We start from the raw sequence: 16,923 nt of genomic DNA, 5'->3' as shown, positions 1-16,923 counted from the left end.
TTTTCTGCGTGTAAGTTAAATTTTATATATATTTAGGATTTATTTAGATCAGTTGATTGATTTAAAAAAATAGCGCTTAACTCTATTGAAGTATGATCTACTTCAATGAATTTATCTATATATTTTGTTCGGCTTAGTAGGAAGGTCGTGGAGTTTTTTTGGGCTCGGTTCCTACCCAGGTTTCCTCTATTTTATCCCCGTCTCTCGCGGGTTTTTTGTAGGGGTTTTTCCTGGCCTCCAAGTGTCTCTTGTAGATACGTATCCAAAACTCCGTTAATTTTCCTTGATGTATTCTGTGATGTATTCTTTTAGGCTCAGTTGGACTTCAATAAAGCGTAGCGGCCTACTACGGCACAAAAAACCAGAAATGTTGTTAGTTGTTATTTGTGTGTTGTTGGGAAGCCTGTTGTCAAGAACAGAATGTTCCTTTTTACGCACGTACAGTGACGTCATAACCAAATTTTCTCGCATCGATAAGTTCCCATAATTCAAAAGCAATGGGAGTCCGACGCGCGCGCGGCTCCGCCACAGTTGATCAAAATGTTCTGTTCCTTTTCAAATAAATAAATAATGAGAACAACTCATCAATACTTCACGAGGAAAACACGGCAAAACTAAGAAATTCATACTAAATGAGTTTCTTTTTAATACTTGACATGGACAACGGTAGAGGTTTTCCTCCGATTTTCTCAAAAAAATAAGAAAATAATATAAGGACTATGAAAAATTTACAAATTATATACAGTATTTACAGGCTTGAAAAAAGCGTCGTGAGACGAAAACAAAACTATAAAAACAGCTCACTTGTTAAAAAGATAATTACAAAATGATTTTAGCGATGTCATCAAATCAGAGACCGTTACTCTGAATAAGAATTGGCCAAGAAAATCTGAAACGGAAGGAGGGTTGAGACGCTGATTCCTGCATATCTGTGATTAATCTGTTGAGAAAGAAAAATTTTTGGTGCTATGTAAATAATATAATCCACACAACATGAGAGACTAACAACGTTTATAGAAACAGTGATTACTTCTTACTTTTAGTTAACCAAATATCGTACTATACAATAATGAGAACTATATGCTGGAGGAGGAGGGGATAACACACTTATTATCGAAAAAAGGCTTGGAATTATACCCTTTCGAGATAAAGTTTGGCGAAGAAGCTAGTACAATGTCATTTAGGCCATCCAAATAAAATGTTTCGTTTCCCATCGCCCGACTGATCCATTTTTTTCGAAAAATAAAAAAAAAAATTCCAGATTCACTAGTCAAAGAAGCAAGTACTTTAATTTACAAGCACACGATCGTGTTTTACTCACAATAATTGGTATGATTTGATCTCCTTGTCTTTAATTAACATCGATACTACGTTTTTTAAAGGCTGTTTAGACATTTGATAGTCGGAAAGACCACGTTTTCGAGGCTTGAAGGTTATCATTAGATCTCATCGACCGTAGCTCCTTTCTCCTCTTATGAAATTTACACAAGGTAGAACTGTTTTCTGCTTTTATATCACACTTAGATGATATTTTAAGCTGGAAATGTTCACGAAAGTGCAAATCTCTTCAATTTAAAAAAAAAAACAAATTTAGTATGAAGGGCAGTAGGATTTGAACGCACAACTCAGAAGACCCAGTATACCACACTAACCACTAGACAACTGCGGATTTGTTGGATAACGAGGAAATAAGTTAACTACATATTGCATCAACCCCAACTCAAAAATGAGAACCTCACCAGTTTCGAAACAGTGCTTAACCCTAATCAGTAAAGGCAGTGCTTAACCCTAATTGGTAAGTCAGTAAAGGCAGTGCTTAACCCTAATCAGTAAAGCAGTGCTTAACCCTAATTAGTAAGAGGGAAAACTACGTTGTGTAAATTACATGAAGTGGGGCTAAGGTCGATGGGATCTGATGATAGCCTTTTCGAGTTGACTTTGTAACCAGGCTTTTCTTACTTAGCAGCCCGGTCTCCTCTGGAACCCAGACCCCCTTCAAGTGTTCATATTTCTTTTTTTTTCTTTTGCCCGACCGACCGACCGACCGACCCACCATCACAATAGTCGGGGCAATGGGAAACAAAACATTTTATTGGGATGGCCCTAATCATTTAGCCGGGACAGCCAGCACAGTTCAAAGCAACTTAGCAGCAATAAACTACGTAAACCCGGCGTTGATGAAGACCATCCCAAAATGTAACTTTTACTGGACCAGGTTAACTTGGTCACCACTTTTCCAAGACTTTCTAAAAGTCCTTTATTTTTTTCCTTGTTGGTTATGCCATTTTCAAGGACGCGAAAGAAGTCGACCTCGAGACTTCGTCACTCGCTCGGTCGCGGCGCGACTTCATGCACTGAAGCTCGCTAAGCTGACTGTAAAAACGTATGAGAGGTCGACTTGTAGCAAGTCTACACTTTTCCTTACTGTAGCCATAGTTATAATGCATAAAAAGAATCGTATGGGGTTTTTCCCGAGCTATACGGCTGCGACACAGTAATAAAGTTTTCTATCTATATTCTAATTGGCAGGTGTTTCCTAATATATATCGTTGAAATACAATAGAGCGTTTGCCACCTGAAAGCTCTTGAAGCCGTTACAGCTCATTACGAGATTAAAAAAGCCAGCTGTTCAATGTTTGGCCAGCTTTAAGTACATCTTAAGTGGAAGATCCGTGCCGAGTCAGTTACATTTTTTGAACGTACTCCTGCTCTCAAACCTATAACTATTCACATGCCATTAGGGATTAATTAATGATATGCAAATGAGTATGTATAATAGGAAACACTGGCATGCATTGTCCCATTCACTTCACTTTGTCTGACAGGAAGGGCGATTGGCGGCGACCCACCCACCCTCCCCAGCGAGAAAGTCGGGTTCCAGATTACCTATTCATGTATTCAGTTCAGTCTGTCTTGGGCTTGTCCCAGGTCAGATTGACTCTCCATACCTTATTATAATGTCATGAATAACAATACCCAGGGATGAATATTATACTATTGTCAAAACTGTTTAGACACCCTACGTTTTGTCAGAGTTTTGTTTATTGTCGACTAATAAAGACTTGGAAAACAAATACTTAACTATGTATTGGTGTAAGGTTAAAGCAGTAAAAATAAGTGAAATATTCCAGTAACGAGTAAATCGTTGTAGTACTCACGTGTCTCCTTATAGTGGGGCCAGTCTTGAAAAACGACGGGATCACTGAGGACATGAGCAGCAAGGGAGGCGGCCATTAAACTCGCGAACGATTTCCAACGATCAGTACCGGATTTTCTGCAATCTGCGTAGTCCGAAATGCCTTTAATAATAATCCAAGGAACGTCCAAGGCGTGAGCTGCTGCATAAAGACCTAAAACGGAATAAAGTCAATAACGTCAGTCATTTATGTAGTGTGGACGCATAGACGTAAATTCGAGGAAGTATACTTTTCCTGGCCAAGAGCAGAGCCAGGCATGTTCAACGTTCAAAGGGCTGATGTTGAGGACATTGCCTTACACCTTACGGGTTTACGTTCTCCAATAAAATAGGGATAGGAGATTCTATAAAGTATGGGGTGGTCTAAGCGACTTAAAGTTTACTGAGACGTTGCATAGCAATGGTAGAATCCTCTTTCTGTTGTATGAGTGACCGACCCTGGTATTAGTCCGCTGAAAAAAGAACCCGCAAAACTGACAGATGTACGCTTATTTATAGTCTCTGTTTACGTAAACGACTTTGAGGCATCCATTTTCTCTCCTTGCCAGTTAAAGGCATAAATCAGAGAAAATAACTGACATTTCGCAAAAGAACACATTACCCTACATCCTGCAAAATTCCTAAAACCTGTTATTATTGGTCTACATGACAGGCGTAATTTACCCGAGCATTAGAAGAGAGAGAATCAATTTCGTCCTTGTCTCTCGCGTTTCGCGTTTGACTACGAGCCTTCCCAACGTTTCGTAATTAGATTAGTGTTTTAATACGACCTCTTACTATAATTTCGTATATAGAGATATGCATATTTTTTAACATTTAAATTCTTTTTATACTTCTTTGTTACTCATCTGAACTTTTTAATCCGTTTTCCTGTAACATTAGATGTATTTTTATCTGATGACCAATAAAGACACACTAATTCTACCGTGTGGAACTCGGGTTGGAAAGCCTGTCATGCAGACCTTCACGTTTGTCACAATTGACCACTCCAGAAAATACCGTAACATACCGTAATGCTCTTTTTTTGTTACCCCAAAATTTTGCATAAGCTTGTCTTCAATTTCTCTTGGGAGTTTTAAAAATGGCCCCAACTGAAACTGAAAACAATGCTTATGCAAACTTTTGGGGTGACAAACAAAGAGCATTATGGTATGTTATGGTATTTTCTGGAGTGGTCAATATGCTTACCTTGCCCTTCCAATTCCATGGCAATTGCACGTGGAAATCGCTTGATGAGTGTCTCGCGACATTCATTGTTATCAATTACATCTGGAACACTCAGAAGATCGCCACGGTGTATTTTCACCTCAAGTGCCTTGGGATCTTTTAAAGGTGCTTTCCAACCATCTCCAGCGTTAGGGATCAGCTTCAAAAGAAGGTATTTCACAGGAACTTTGTCGCCGGCTTCATCACTGGATGGAACACAGGTTATTAACTTCTCTGAAATAGCCACGTCTCCTAGTTTGACTTCACTGGATTTTAAGCTGTGGCAGATACCCACTAGAAACACAGCTTTGGGCCTCAAGAGTCTAACAGCCGGCGATACAGAAACTGCAGAGCCTCCTGCGGTGATTGAACCCTTGTAGCACTTCATTACAGCCATTTTAACCTTCATTTCACCTTTTCCCAGTTCCCCGAAGTATACCCAACCAAGGTCTTTGTGGTAACTTTTATAAAAACTGGAATTCAGATGCGAAAGGCAGCCTAGAAATTCACAGTCCTCTACCGTTAGTAACAAAATGTCAGTTGGAAGTCGGCCATCATCCCATGGTACCCCTGTTTTAGGAAGATCCTCAGTCTTGAGCAGAGGTAAAGTTACCTCTGGTGGGTTGCTTGCTGGATCTATGAGCAAAATAACACTAATCAACCTGTGGAGTTATTATTAAAAATAATAATAAGATAAAACCAAACAACCAAGAAAAAAATAACTTTATGGGTAAATACGTATTAAGAACTAATTATTGTTGATATATCATTACTGAAAACAACTACTCCGTTTTTTTGAAAGGTTCTCTCTCCATGGATAATCCATGCTCTCTCTTAATTATGAAAATCAATCAATAGCTTTAAAAACACTTTGTCTACATTTCCGTGTTACCATCGACTTCTATTTTAGTAAGAGGTCTCTGACTGATCAAGACATGTGACTATACTGCAATGATCAAGGCGTCCTACCTATACAACTGTAGTACATCCAGTGGCTGTTTTTGTTAGCCACTTTTTACCAAGCCACATCCAGTCTCATATTTAAATAATGAGTAAAACGGTTGTTAAAAATGTACCTTAATTATAACGGCAGGAACAAAACTAGGCGAATGTGGCGAGTTGGATAAAATTCGCTAAATTACCAGCAATATACTAAGTAAAATTTTTGCATTCATTAATACTGGCCCCTGCCCTGCTGCCCTTCACCCCAATGAATAGCTTTTTACGGCCTGTGTCTAAGACCACTCAGGGCCTGTTTACATGGAGGTGGGGGACCCCATGTAGGTGAGGTAAGCCGCTTAGGTGGGGTAACCCGCCTGTCCATATAATCACCCATTTTAATTTGAACTAGGCTACGAAAACATCCGTTTCTCCACCCTCTTCGCCGCTGGGCACGTTTCGCGCCGAGGAACGTCTGCGACTCAGCGACAGAAATTCCATACTGATGACGCAAATCAATGTTTACTTAATAAATCTGGTAGTCATGGGTTTTCAAATGTAACTTTATTCAATTTTAGGTTTCTCCTGGTAGATTTGGGTAAAGTGTTGTGTTCATCTGCGAACGAGCTCCAGCAAAACTCAAATGCTTTTTCTGGAGAAGACTATATTCCACAAATATTGACTGTTTTGTTAGAGATTCATCGCGTTTACATTTGACCTTTGTGGCCTTTTGTCTTTTGTCTGTCATTCGTAAACAATAGCTAAAACAATGTAACTACTCCGTCGACCAATCAGGGCTTCTGACCGGATTCTGGACATATTTTACGTCATCAGTATGGAATGTCCGTCGCTGAGTCGCAGACGTTCCTCCGCGCGAAACGTCCCCAGAGGCGAAAAGCGAGGAGAAACGGATGTTTTCGCAGGCTAAATTTGATCACGTTTACATGATAGGTGGAGTGACCCGCCACATGTTAACTCAAGTACTTGGGGTCCCCACCTCCATGCAAAAGGCCCCAACATAGTTGTTCAACTATTTCTCGATTTTATGGTGGTGTGAAACAATCGAGAAATAGTAATAAAGGAACAGCGGAAGTGAGTCTTTCTGCAGGTACCGTCATCACAAAAGAAACAAGGATCCAAACAATAGAGTTCCCCTGGGGCATTTATTGTTTGGTTGTGGTGTTTCTTTTGTTGTACTTGTTTTATGACTCGGTACCTACAGAAGGAACTGGGGAAATAGGGCGTTTTCACTCACGTGGCCAGCATCTATGCAAATTTATTGGAAAAAAGGAAGCGTTTACATAAGAAAAGAGTTCAACTCCCACAGAATTGTTTTGGAACACCAACATGGCCACCGTCTTATTGTTTTGGAACACCAATATGACCGCTAGGACCTCATGTGAAAACGCTCTATAGGGGTGGTAGCAGAGAACGAGTTCGTTCTTGCTAATAGGCTCAGTAGAATGCCAGCAAGTTGGAGCGCAGAATTTATTGCACCTGTCTAAAAACTGCTTAAGATAACGATTGGAAAATCTTTCTAAAAACGATGGAAATAACATGAAAAATCCCCAAGGTAGGCCAGAAATTTCAACTATCAAGCCTGGAAAAAACATCCAAACTGAATTTGCTAAGGCAAGATTAGAAAATCTTAAATTACAGTGAAATAAGACAACCTAACCTCTTTTAGGTGGAACAAGACTAACATAGTGAAGCTCGTGCACGTGACCCAGCACAAGTCGGTTGCCAACAGTAACATCATACTCTGGGCAAATCATTACGTCACCGTGATGCCGCAGACTGCTGATCACGCGGATGCACGTTGTAAAACAGTTTGCCGCAGCGTGAAGAATCACGTGATCACCCCATGTACCATCTGCCATCATGCTTGTAAGGTAGGTATTCCAAGATGAATATCCGTCAACAAAGTGGAAGAGCTGTGTTCCATCCGGCTTTAAGAAAAAAAATACATTGTATTAACTAAAAAAAAAGCCCAACGGTTTTGTTAACAAGACGCCTAAAGTCGTTTCCGTGGGATGCGTTGGTCTATGGAAGCATAATGGCGTTCTATCTGAATTTGGAAAAATTAGGGAAACCGGAAAGATGTGTCATGTTGTGAGCATCGATGTGTAGGTTACCTGTATGGGCTGGTTTAATGTGCTTATGACTGAATTTATAGTAGCCTGCGTGACAGGCTACTATTTCTCCCCAATCCACCTCCCCTTTTTGCTTCCTCGCTATCCCCTACTCCTTTTGACACCTGCTACGCAAGCTAAATTTGTAGTTGTCAGTGGTCGCAAGGATGGAGTTGATCTTGTTTTGATCTATCGCTATGTAGTTATTTTCATAGCACGATTTGGATAAGAAAAAGATGTTATTTTGTATCAAAACAAGGTTTACCCGTGTAACTTAAATTGGAATGTTAACGGAAACAAGTAATAGAGCACATGCGCATAATGTTCTCTAATTAACCTGAACAGGAACTATATGTATAAAGATACGTCATATCTTGGTAGTAAGTAGCCACAGGTAACTTTTTCAAAGAGAAATAAACATTGCAGTTTTAGGTTAATGGAACAAAACAAAACAAAACATCCGCTTGCTTTTTTATCTAGGGTCGAACCCAGGGTTACAAAGTTCGATAAAGTTCCAATGTTTTAATCCAAGATGAAAGTTTAATATTCCAAGATGCTCTTGATAAGGTTAAAAATTAATTGCAATGTGTTTCCAAGGTCTCAAAGTTAACATAGTTCCAATGATTATCCCTGATTCCAAGGTATAATAAGTTTACTAAGGTCCTGATCCGTGTCCCATCCAGAAGTCCAATCCATGCCGAAAGCGAGTCGTCGATCGACGAGGACAATATTTTCGCGATTTCACCGCCAATCGTCAAGGGTACGAGTTAAATTTACGCGATTTAACCTCCCATCGTCAAGGTGCTTTCGATAAGAAAAGAAAAAAACTGAACTCTAGCTGTGCTCGGCAAAAACTGGCGAACTCCGAATAGAAAAATCTATCGGAAATCACGGCCAGCAACCAGACGCTACTAAAACCTTATGAAAAAGCTAGACCTAAAGAAAAAAGAATCATGAAGGAAAGAAATAATTTGGCTTAGGTCGCTTTTCGTGACTTGCCAGTATCCCGAAGGATTTCGCTGGTTAACAAGCCATTTTAACCCACGAGTGGGAAACTCAAGCGTGACAAATTTGGCAAGAAACGTTCTGATTTCAACGTTCTTCAGAGAAAGCAAATCGATTAAAAATCGATACAGATTTTGTACAATCTGATTGGTCGGCTTCGAAGAAGAGATAATCGATAAAGATTTTAGGCAATCCTATTGGCTGGCTTTGCAATTTTGGGTACAACCGAACCGGATTTTTACCGTGGGAGTGCCACAGGCATCCCACGGAATAATATCTTATTACTTTCTCTACTCCAAAATTCAATGGTTAACGTTTCAAACTGACTTTGACTTCAAGACTCGTTGAGTAATCGCCGATATTAATCTCTGTATTTTTTTCAAGGGGTGAAGAAAACTTTTGGGTCGGGAGCCTTAAGAGACAGTTTTAGTAGTTTAGTAGGCACCGCTTGCTTCCATTTTGGAACAAGAATATCATAAAAAAGAGGGCGCGAATACATAAACACTGATGACGTCACGACAAGCATCTCATTAAGATTACGTCATCATTGGAAAAAGAATAGCGATAAAAGTGACAGTCTATTTTGTTTAGGATGCCCTTATTTCCTTCGTCGACATGACTCAACCAATAGAGGCTTTTCTTATTTTAGTCAACCAATCAAAAACTACGACATAATAATGGCAGTTTCATATAAATTGCTTAGTTAATGTACTTGTCGACCCAAGATTTTGAACAATCATCACTTTTTTAGAAATTAGTAAAGGATTGGACCTCGGGGCGGAGCCTCCCCGTTTAAAACTTTGGTGAGTACCCCAACACCTGGGAGTTACGCAGCCTTAAATAACTAGAATCAAGAAGACTAAAAAAACACTATAAGTTACTAATACAAATAAACTAACCAGTGTAGGGTTGTCCTTCAGATATTGTACAATGGTTCCCCTTAACTGTGAGTGGGAGAGTTTAATTCCTTTTACGTGGTCAAGCTGCTCGGAAAGTGCAAAAAACATGCAGTTTCCCTTTCCTTGATTGTCAGAAATAACCAGGCCATTTTCAAGCGCCATCCTCTTCAAATTCACCGATAACTCAGTTTTGCCGGTCTCTTCCCATACCTCCAGTTGCCTCTTTCGAAGATCACTGAACATGAGCTTCTCTGGTAGTTCTGTTATTAAGAGACGGATAACTTAATCAGTATTATTTCCTTTGATTGCGTCTGAAGTTTTCGGGCTGATTAAAAAAGCGATAGATGCTAACTGAAGCCCAGTTTGATATAGTCTGTTCTAGGCTCCTAGTTAGTGGGGAGTACGAGTGAACAGAAAAGCGATGCAATAGAAAAAGGCGGCCATGCATAAGCTTCTTGTCTTGCTTGTTCGCATTTATAACTGAGAGCCTGGAACCGTATGCCTGGTTCTTGTAACACCGCTTCCTTCCGATGCACAAAAAAGTCTGTCAATGTACATGAGGGTTTATTTATAGTTTTTAACCATGGTTTACCGCTTAGTCCAAAATTCGTAATTAATTTCCTTTTTTGTCGTTTAATTGTTTTAACGTAAGAGTGGATTCTTTTACAACATACGTCTATTAACCCGTTGGAATTGTTTACTGTTTTTTCTTAACTTCAAAATAACAAAAAAACGAATCCCCCTAACTTTGAAAGTGTATGGGAAACTATGAGGAGAACGTGAAGGTATATATGTATAGCAAAACAGCTGCTCTCCAGTCTCTCCCTGGGCAGACTATATGCAGAATAATTTTAGGTATCACGATCTATCAAAATCCTGAACTATAAATTTTCTGAAGGCTTCGTATTGGCTAATTATAACAACGTATTCTTAACAGTATAGAAGAAAAACAACAACAATCCATGGAAAAATTAACGACGGCAGTGTACACACTCGGCTGAGGGGCGGAGACCCAACGACTATGTTTCCAAATACGTCAGAAGTGTGTTGAATGGTTTTCTCTATGCTTAAGAAAACTATTTGGTTAATTTAAAGCAAAGTTGCCCTAATAAACTATTTATCTGTTTGGATGTCTTACTGGAATTTTGGTCGCCTCGAAAGTTTTAGGTGGCTTTTTCGTCTCTTCCGAAATTGTTAGCTACCCTGATGGGTCCGGTCGAAAGTTCGCGAACATAACCGTACTTCTTGGTTGTCATCATTTTATATGAAAGGCTTTAACGTTGACGGTCTCTGCACAGAAATTTTCAGTAGACCTTTGTTTTCACAATAATTACAACAGCTTGGTAGTAAAATGTGAAAAAATACAACCTATGTCAGAATATCGTGAGTAAGTTAATAGGAAAACGGAACGTGTATCTAGAAATGTTTAGCCTTCCTCGAGCTTAAGAAATTCCTAGGCAATATTTGCTCCTTCAAACAAAGAATTAATTTTGAAAAAAAAGAAAAGGGCTTGGGTGCCACTGACTCGGGACCACTTGAAAAAAGTAGTGCCGCTCCAGCAAAGAGCAAGGTAAATATCGGGCTTAACTCTTAGTTCTCTAACACGTTTGTCTAAAAAACCACGTCACCGAATTTGTCCTTTTGTTTCGTTCAATATCAGCCGATGTTGAAGAAAATAAGATTTTATCACTTTTGAAACTTATTCACTGCCCAAGTAGAAATGTAGTTACCTTTGAAAGAGAACCATTTTTTCAGCCCAGGTAGTGTCGGCATCTCAAAACTATTTTGGCACTGGTTAGGTGTCCCTCCTTCCAGAATGCTTAGAAGGCACAGACAGTCCTCGTGAGTACAACAGACCTGACCGTGGTTAGAACACCCTTCCCTCTCTTGCATACATTCAGGACATGCGATACTGAAGTCATACGCCAGGTTATTCCAACAGCGCAGCTCCCGTATTAGTGACTGCATTGCCTCTTCCAAAAACTCTCGCACAGCTACTGCCACGTCGTTTCTTTCAGGAATTGGTGCTTTGTTTGCTTCAAGATAGTCTTGCTTTTTTTGCTTCTTTAAGATGATCTTTATGACTCTTTTCTTGCACAGAAGGATTAACTGATGAAAGGGCTCCTTCTCAATAAAAAACCGAGATGCTCCATCGAAAAAATGTGGCTTCCGCTTGAATCCACTCTCAGAGCACCATCTTGTTAATCGTGACACAAGCTGACAGAAAAGACCGCGAGGAACAAACCCTCCCAAAAAGCGTAGGTACAGTGGGCACGGATCTGAAGGCGATGGCTCCACTTGACAAATGCGTCCAGGTGGCGTCTTAAGTTGACAGGGTACAAAGTACATTTTTTCTTTGGGTGAGGGGGCAAACATGACGATCAATCCGAACTGCTCCATCATGTTCAGTATATCTTCCTTGACTCTGTCTTCCTCGCAAAACTTGGAAAATACGTAATCAACAAGTTCCATTTTGAGGGCACCTGTTTCTTCCATTTCCTTCCACAGTTTAGAAGGTCTTGGATCCTAACAATAACGAATAGACCAAATTAAAGTTATTAAAACAAAAAAACATGATAAAGAATCATCTAAAATTAAAGACTCTTTATTTCTCTTTTGGGCCCCAAGAGCATAAAAGCTATTGGCTGGGCTTAGCACTCACTGAATTTCAAGACATTTGCATAGAAAGTCGCCATCCGACCTAGACAAAAAAGGAAAACTATTCAATACTGTGTTTTCAATTTTCACTGAAACTAAGTTGTTCGTTTCAGACGCGAATGTGCAGCCGTTTGGTTTGTTTGGGGAATTAGCAAAAAGCAAAACTTTGAGTGTTCATTGCAAGAAGATCACCATTCAACGTAGAGAGCGGTGACTTCACAAGCGGGAGAGCAATCGTGATTTCTTTAGGCCTATCAATTGTCAATGGGTTATCCCCAATGGTTATAAATTATCACAAAGGTAAACGTGAAAGTTATGTATAAGACCAGAAATATATCGGATAAACGTTAACAAATAGATTACAAATAAAATTTAGAACCTGAAGATTTTTGCTGCTAGCAGGTCTCAAAGGGGAGCGGAAAACCACATGCGCTGGCTTTGCTTAACAAACATGACGTTTTAGTCACGTGCGACACAACTTACAGAACCGGTTTGCGCCTTGGAAAATACGTAAAAATATCATACCCTTTTAGATGTGCATGATGTTTCTTTGCGGTGATGTTGCTTTTTACATTTTCATCGCTATGCTGAGAAAAGGGTGTTTTTATGGCCCGATCGAAATGCGAAACTTGTAAGCACGCGGATTTCATGACCATAAAAAAATATTTCCTAAAGGGAGCTACTCCTAACATGCCCGGATGCATGGATGCGCGATCATACTGGGTATGAAATTAAGGTGTTCTGAGATGGGTAGAAATGCATCTTATTATGTACTTGCTTTGTATTAAAAAAAAAACGTTTGAAACGGTACATTCGCCTAGCAACCTTCGTGGTATTACAGGTGTTTAAAGTATGGGATCCCTAATGAAAGAGTTCCCAAGTCTCCACTGAAGTAGTGGGTAAGAGACAAGGGAGGGAGGGAGGGTGTGTGTAAATGGGAGTGTTATAGACATAAAAACAACTAAAAATGGATAAAACATAAGTAGTTAATTGTTAGAAATAGCATCAATATTGAGCGACCAACAAACTGGAATGCAGCTACGTCCAACACAAATATACAACGCAAAATAAAATGTTACAGTTTAAAAAGTACTGATCTTGAGCGACCAACAAACTGCAATGCAGCTACGTCCAACACAAATATACAGTGCAAAATAAAATGTTTAAGGTTAGAAAAAGCACTGATATGTCCTGAGATAACAGTAATGTAAATTTATCTTAAAATTATTATATTGCTGCTATAGATTGTAATAGTTGAGAGGCTGAAGCTCCTTGAATTGGAAAAGGTAAAAAGGTAAAATTGGTCCGTCCTAAAAATATTAAGGATAGAGTAAAGCGCATTTCAAATAGCTTCCGACACCCACGACAAGTGAATTAGTGGCTTGAGTTTCGGTCAATGGCTCAAACCTACAACAAGGCGTTGCTCAAATTTCCCAAAAAACGTTATATGAACATTTTGCCTCTTTTTACCTTCCTAATATCCGTCGGCAGGTTCCTATTCATGCTTCCGTTCTTTTTTCTTTAAAGGTCAAATGAACCAAAAAATTGACATATTTTATTTTGTCGCTTTACCTTCACCAAACACTGAAAAGAACCATCCTAAGTGAGATTTGGATAAAGATTTTTCTTCCCAAGCCTTTATAGAAAGATAAAAGATCAAAATCCGAGCATTTCCGAAGACTTCACGAAAACGTTTCTGAAATGGCCGCGTGATGTTCCCACGTGATGTTGTTCTTTCAACCTTGCAGCTAACCTTTCCGTGTGATGTTGGTCTTTCAGGGCGGAAAACGTTCTGCGCAAGCTTCTGCGCATCCCTTATCGCCTGCGTTTGTTTGTCTCGTTCTGGAAGACTGAATACACGAGGTGCGAACGTTTACTCCTTGCAAAGGCTTTTTTTTTGTTGTTTTTGTTATTGTTGTTGTTTTTTCATCACTTGAAAATTACTTTGGATTCAGAACAACCAATGTTAGAGTAAAAACAGATCATCCGTCAGTCTGAGGGGGAATAATACGTTTTAAACATTTCCAAAGAGGTTTGCAATTTCTGATAATTGTGTATTCGATTTGTGAATTGATTTTGTGTCCAGTGCTTCGCCTTCTTTCGCCGGACTGAATTAAAAAAACCCACTTGTATTCTGTTAGTAGTTACGTTTAGTTTTTTTACATGCCCAGATTTATTTACCTTTGCAGAACCAGCTTTATCCTTGTCTTCAGTCAAAGAACCGTAACGGCTAACGCATGCGAGTGAACAACCTTGTGCGCTTTTAAGCGTTTAAGTTTCAAAAACTTTCTCGGAACTTTAGAAGGCCAGCAAGCTTACTCGAGAAGAAAAGACTACTTCGATCATTTTTCTGTTGCTCAAGTAACAATAGTCAGAGTTTTTTTCCTTTAGTTTTTTTTATTTTCCTTAAGTTTTGTTATCTTTCTGTACGTAAATCTTCCTTTCATTTGCTGTGAAGTAGCGGAGAACGACAACTGCTGGCAGTGACTCCAAAACAATCGACTCTTTACCCGTAAAAAATTGCTGGAGCTGGATTTGACTGAAGTCAGCAAAACAAATCCTTATGAGCAGTTTTCTGTATTTTCTAAAGATTCAGTTTGCTGAGTTTAATTTGCTTGAATGAAGACCCTCGCATGGACCAGTTATTAAGCTGCGAAGCTTACAACTGATCTTTTGCTTTTAAGATCTTTAGGTAGGTTGTTTTTGTACAGAAAATTCACTTTTTCTTTGTCAACAAGCTTCAGCAGGTATAAGAGCCTTAAGCCTTACGTTTTTTTTAATGAAAATTTGTTGCTTTGCAACCTTATTGAAGCTTTTTTTAGTTCACCTAGCTGAATTTTATGCATGATGGAATTGTTCTTTGCTTGTCGCATCTCTTTGCCAGCTTAAAGTGGCGTCTATGGTCCTTAAAGTGACCTCAATCAGTAATTAAATCTTATACATAATTGGAAAGAAGTTTTTGCAATAATGTAACTTTAACTTTGTTTGAAGGAAATCTTACTTAAGCGTAGGTTTTTGACAGGTGTTATGCATGTTCAATTTGACAACACAAAGCAAGATTAATCTGCGCGAAACGATCAAGTTTAAAAAACTATGGTTGCTTTGAAACCGATCTTGGGGAAACTTTACTAGATAAAGATTAACTCTTTTTCTGCCCACATATCAACGCCAAAACTTCTACATTGAGGATTTTGTTTATATTTTAGTGATCTGCGAATCTAGAAGTGTCCGATCGGGCGTTGGTTTTAAATATCAGCTCGCTGAGTGCGACAAAGTTCCGTGACTTCAAACACATTGTGGGCAAACTTGAATTTCTTTGAGCAGATTATTATACAAAGATATTTTGTTGTTTTGAGTGCACGGTGGAGCTCCGGACCTTATATATCCAGGAACGTCCTTATACGAACACATTTTGTGAATGCATCTTGAAAAAAATCGGACTTACACACGCACATTTCCAGTACAACTCAAGGAAATTAGTAAATGTCGTTAAAGTCCGTTTTACTATGATGTATTCTTCGAGAAATTAAATAATAAGAAGGTTATAAACACAGCTTGCAACTTTTGAAGACAAATTGCCTGTTCTTTCCAGGTTTATGGCCGCGTAAAACCACTTCTGCGCCAAGTCGACTCAAAAACTCTGTTTTGAATTTCCCGCTTTTTTTCACCTGACCAACATTGACGTCACAAGCTGTTTTTTCCGACAATTTTTCCGACCGCTCTACGAAGATAAGGGCCAAAATATAGCAATTTTTAATAACGAATATCTCGGAGATGCTTGCTTCAATTGAGCTGAAACTTCATAGTATTTTTATTTGGTTCATATTAAACATATTTCACTAGAATTGAACTAAAATAAAAAAGGTCCAAATTTTGGTTCATTTCACTTTTAAAATCATAACCTATTATGCAAAAATCGTTAAACAATTTAAAATCACCCCAACCCCTACCCAAACGGCTCCCCTTTAGTGAGTGTACCACGGTGGGAGTAGGGAATTGCTTGAACTTCAGAGGATTAAACTAAACAGGGATACGATTATGTATTTGAAGTTTTTGCTCCTTACCATGTCATTAAAGGAACGAATGGTGATGAGCTGTTTAAAAACCTCAATAAGCCATTGAGCTTGAAGTACAATGGTGTTGCGATGTCTGACAATCATGCCGAGGTCATGATAGAAATTCAACATAGTGCCAGCTTCATCCTCTTCTTCAATGAAACACACTTTCTGCACAATCTCTTGAAGTTGTTCGAGGTCTAAATAGTGCACTCCTTTGGAAACCAGAGTTTGGACAACTTTCTCGAAGTTGAACCACCTGGAAAGAAAATATAGACATACAGCGTAAAGCTATTGCTTAAGGCACAACTTAGGTGTTTGTGAAAAAATCCAAGCTAACATAACAGGCCAAATAAGGTAGGAAGCCTATTCAGCGCATAAAGCCAAAATAAGTTTATAGAGTTTGAAGTTTGAGTTAACGTAAAACATACTACTGCAAGTAGGGTAAGGTATTCATTATTTTAGAGAATGACGTAACCTGAGCGGAGGAAAAGGAGTGGAAAACGATACTGTAAGACGGAGAATAAAAAGGACTTATTTAAAAATACCTCAGGGGGTGTAATTTCCGAATAAATGGCAAAACAGATTTCATCGGAAAACAAACTCGGTTTGGATGAAAGTTTAATCTCAAAAATTTCGTCAATCTGTTGCATAAGAACTCATTAAAATTAATTTGTTAGGAAAGGGGACTAAAGGGGAAACCAGAGTATCCGGCCAAAAAACCTTTCGGAGCAAGGAAGAGAAGTAACTGCAAACTGAACCCACTTATGGCATCGACCCCAGGATATGATCCTCGGAGGGTGAATACCATTACTCCCCATTATTACTCTTCT

General features: G+C 39.0%; 1 protein-coding gene across 1 annotated transcript; it reads right to left on the bottom strand.

The window, feature by feature from the left end:
- Window positions 1-622: 622 nt before the first annotated feature.
- LOC140945418 (uncharacterized) lies at window positions 623-13,538 on the bottom strand. The gene is made up of 7 exons (XM_073394446.1): window positions 13,506-13,538; window positions 11,108-11,903; window positions 9,378-9,637; window positions 7,020-7,290; window positions 4,385-5,038; window positions 3,159-3,350; window positions 623-940 (listed from the first exon to the last, which is right to left on the bottom strand). The coding sequence occupies exons 1-7, from the start codon at window positions 13,536-13,538 to the stop codon at window positions 936-938; spliced, it is 2,211 nt and encodes a 736-aa protein (XP_073250547.1). The 3' UTR covers window positions 623-935.
- Between the last annotated feature and the right edge of the window lie 3,385 nt (window positions 13,539-16,923).

The sequence above is a fragment of the Porites lutea genome, chromosome 8, assembly GCF_958299795.1.
Source record: "Porites lutea chromosome 8, jaPorLute2.1, whole genome shotgun sequence".
Taxonomy (NCBI): Eukaryota; Metazoa; Cnidaria; class Anthozoa; order Scleractinia; family Poritidae; genus Porites; species Porites lutea.
Note: the sequence above shows the minus strand (reverse complement) of the source record. Positions and strands in the feature narration are given on the sequence as shown.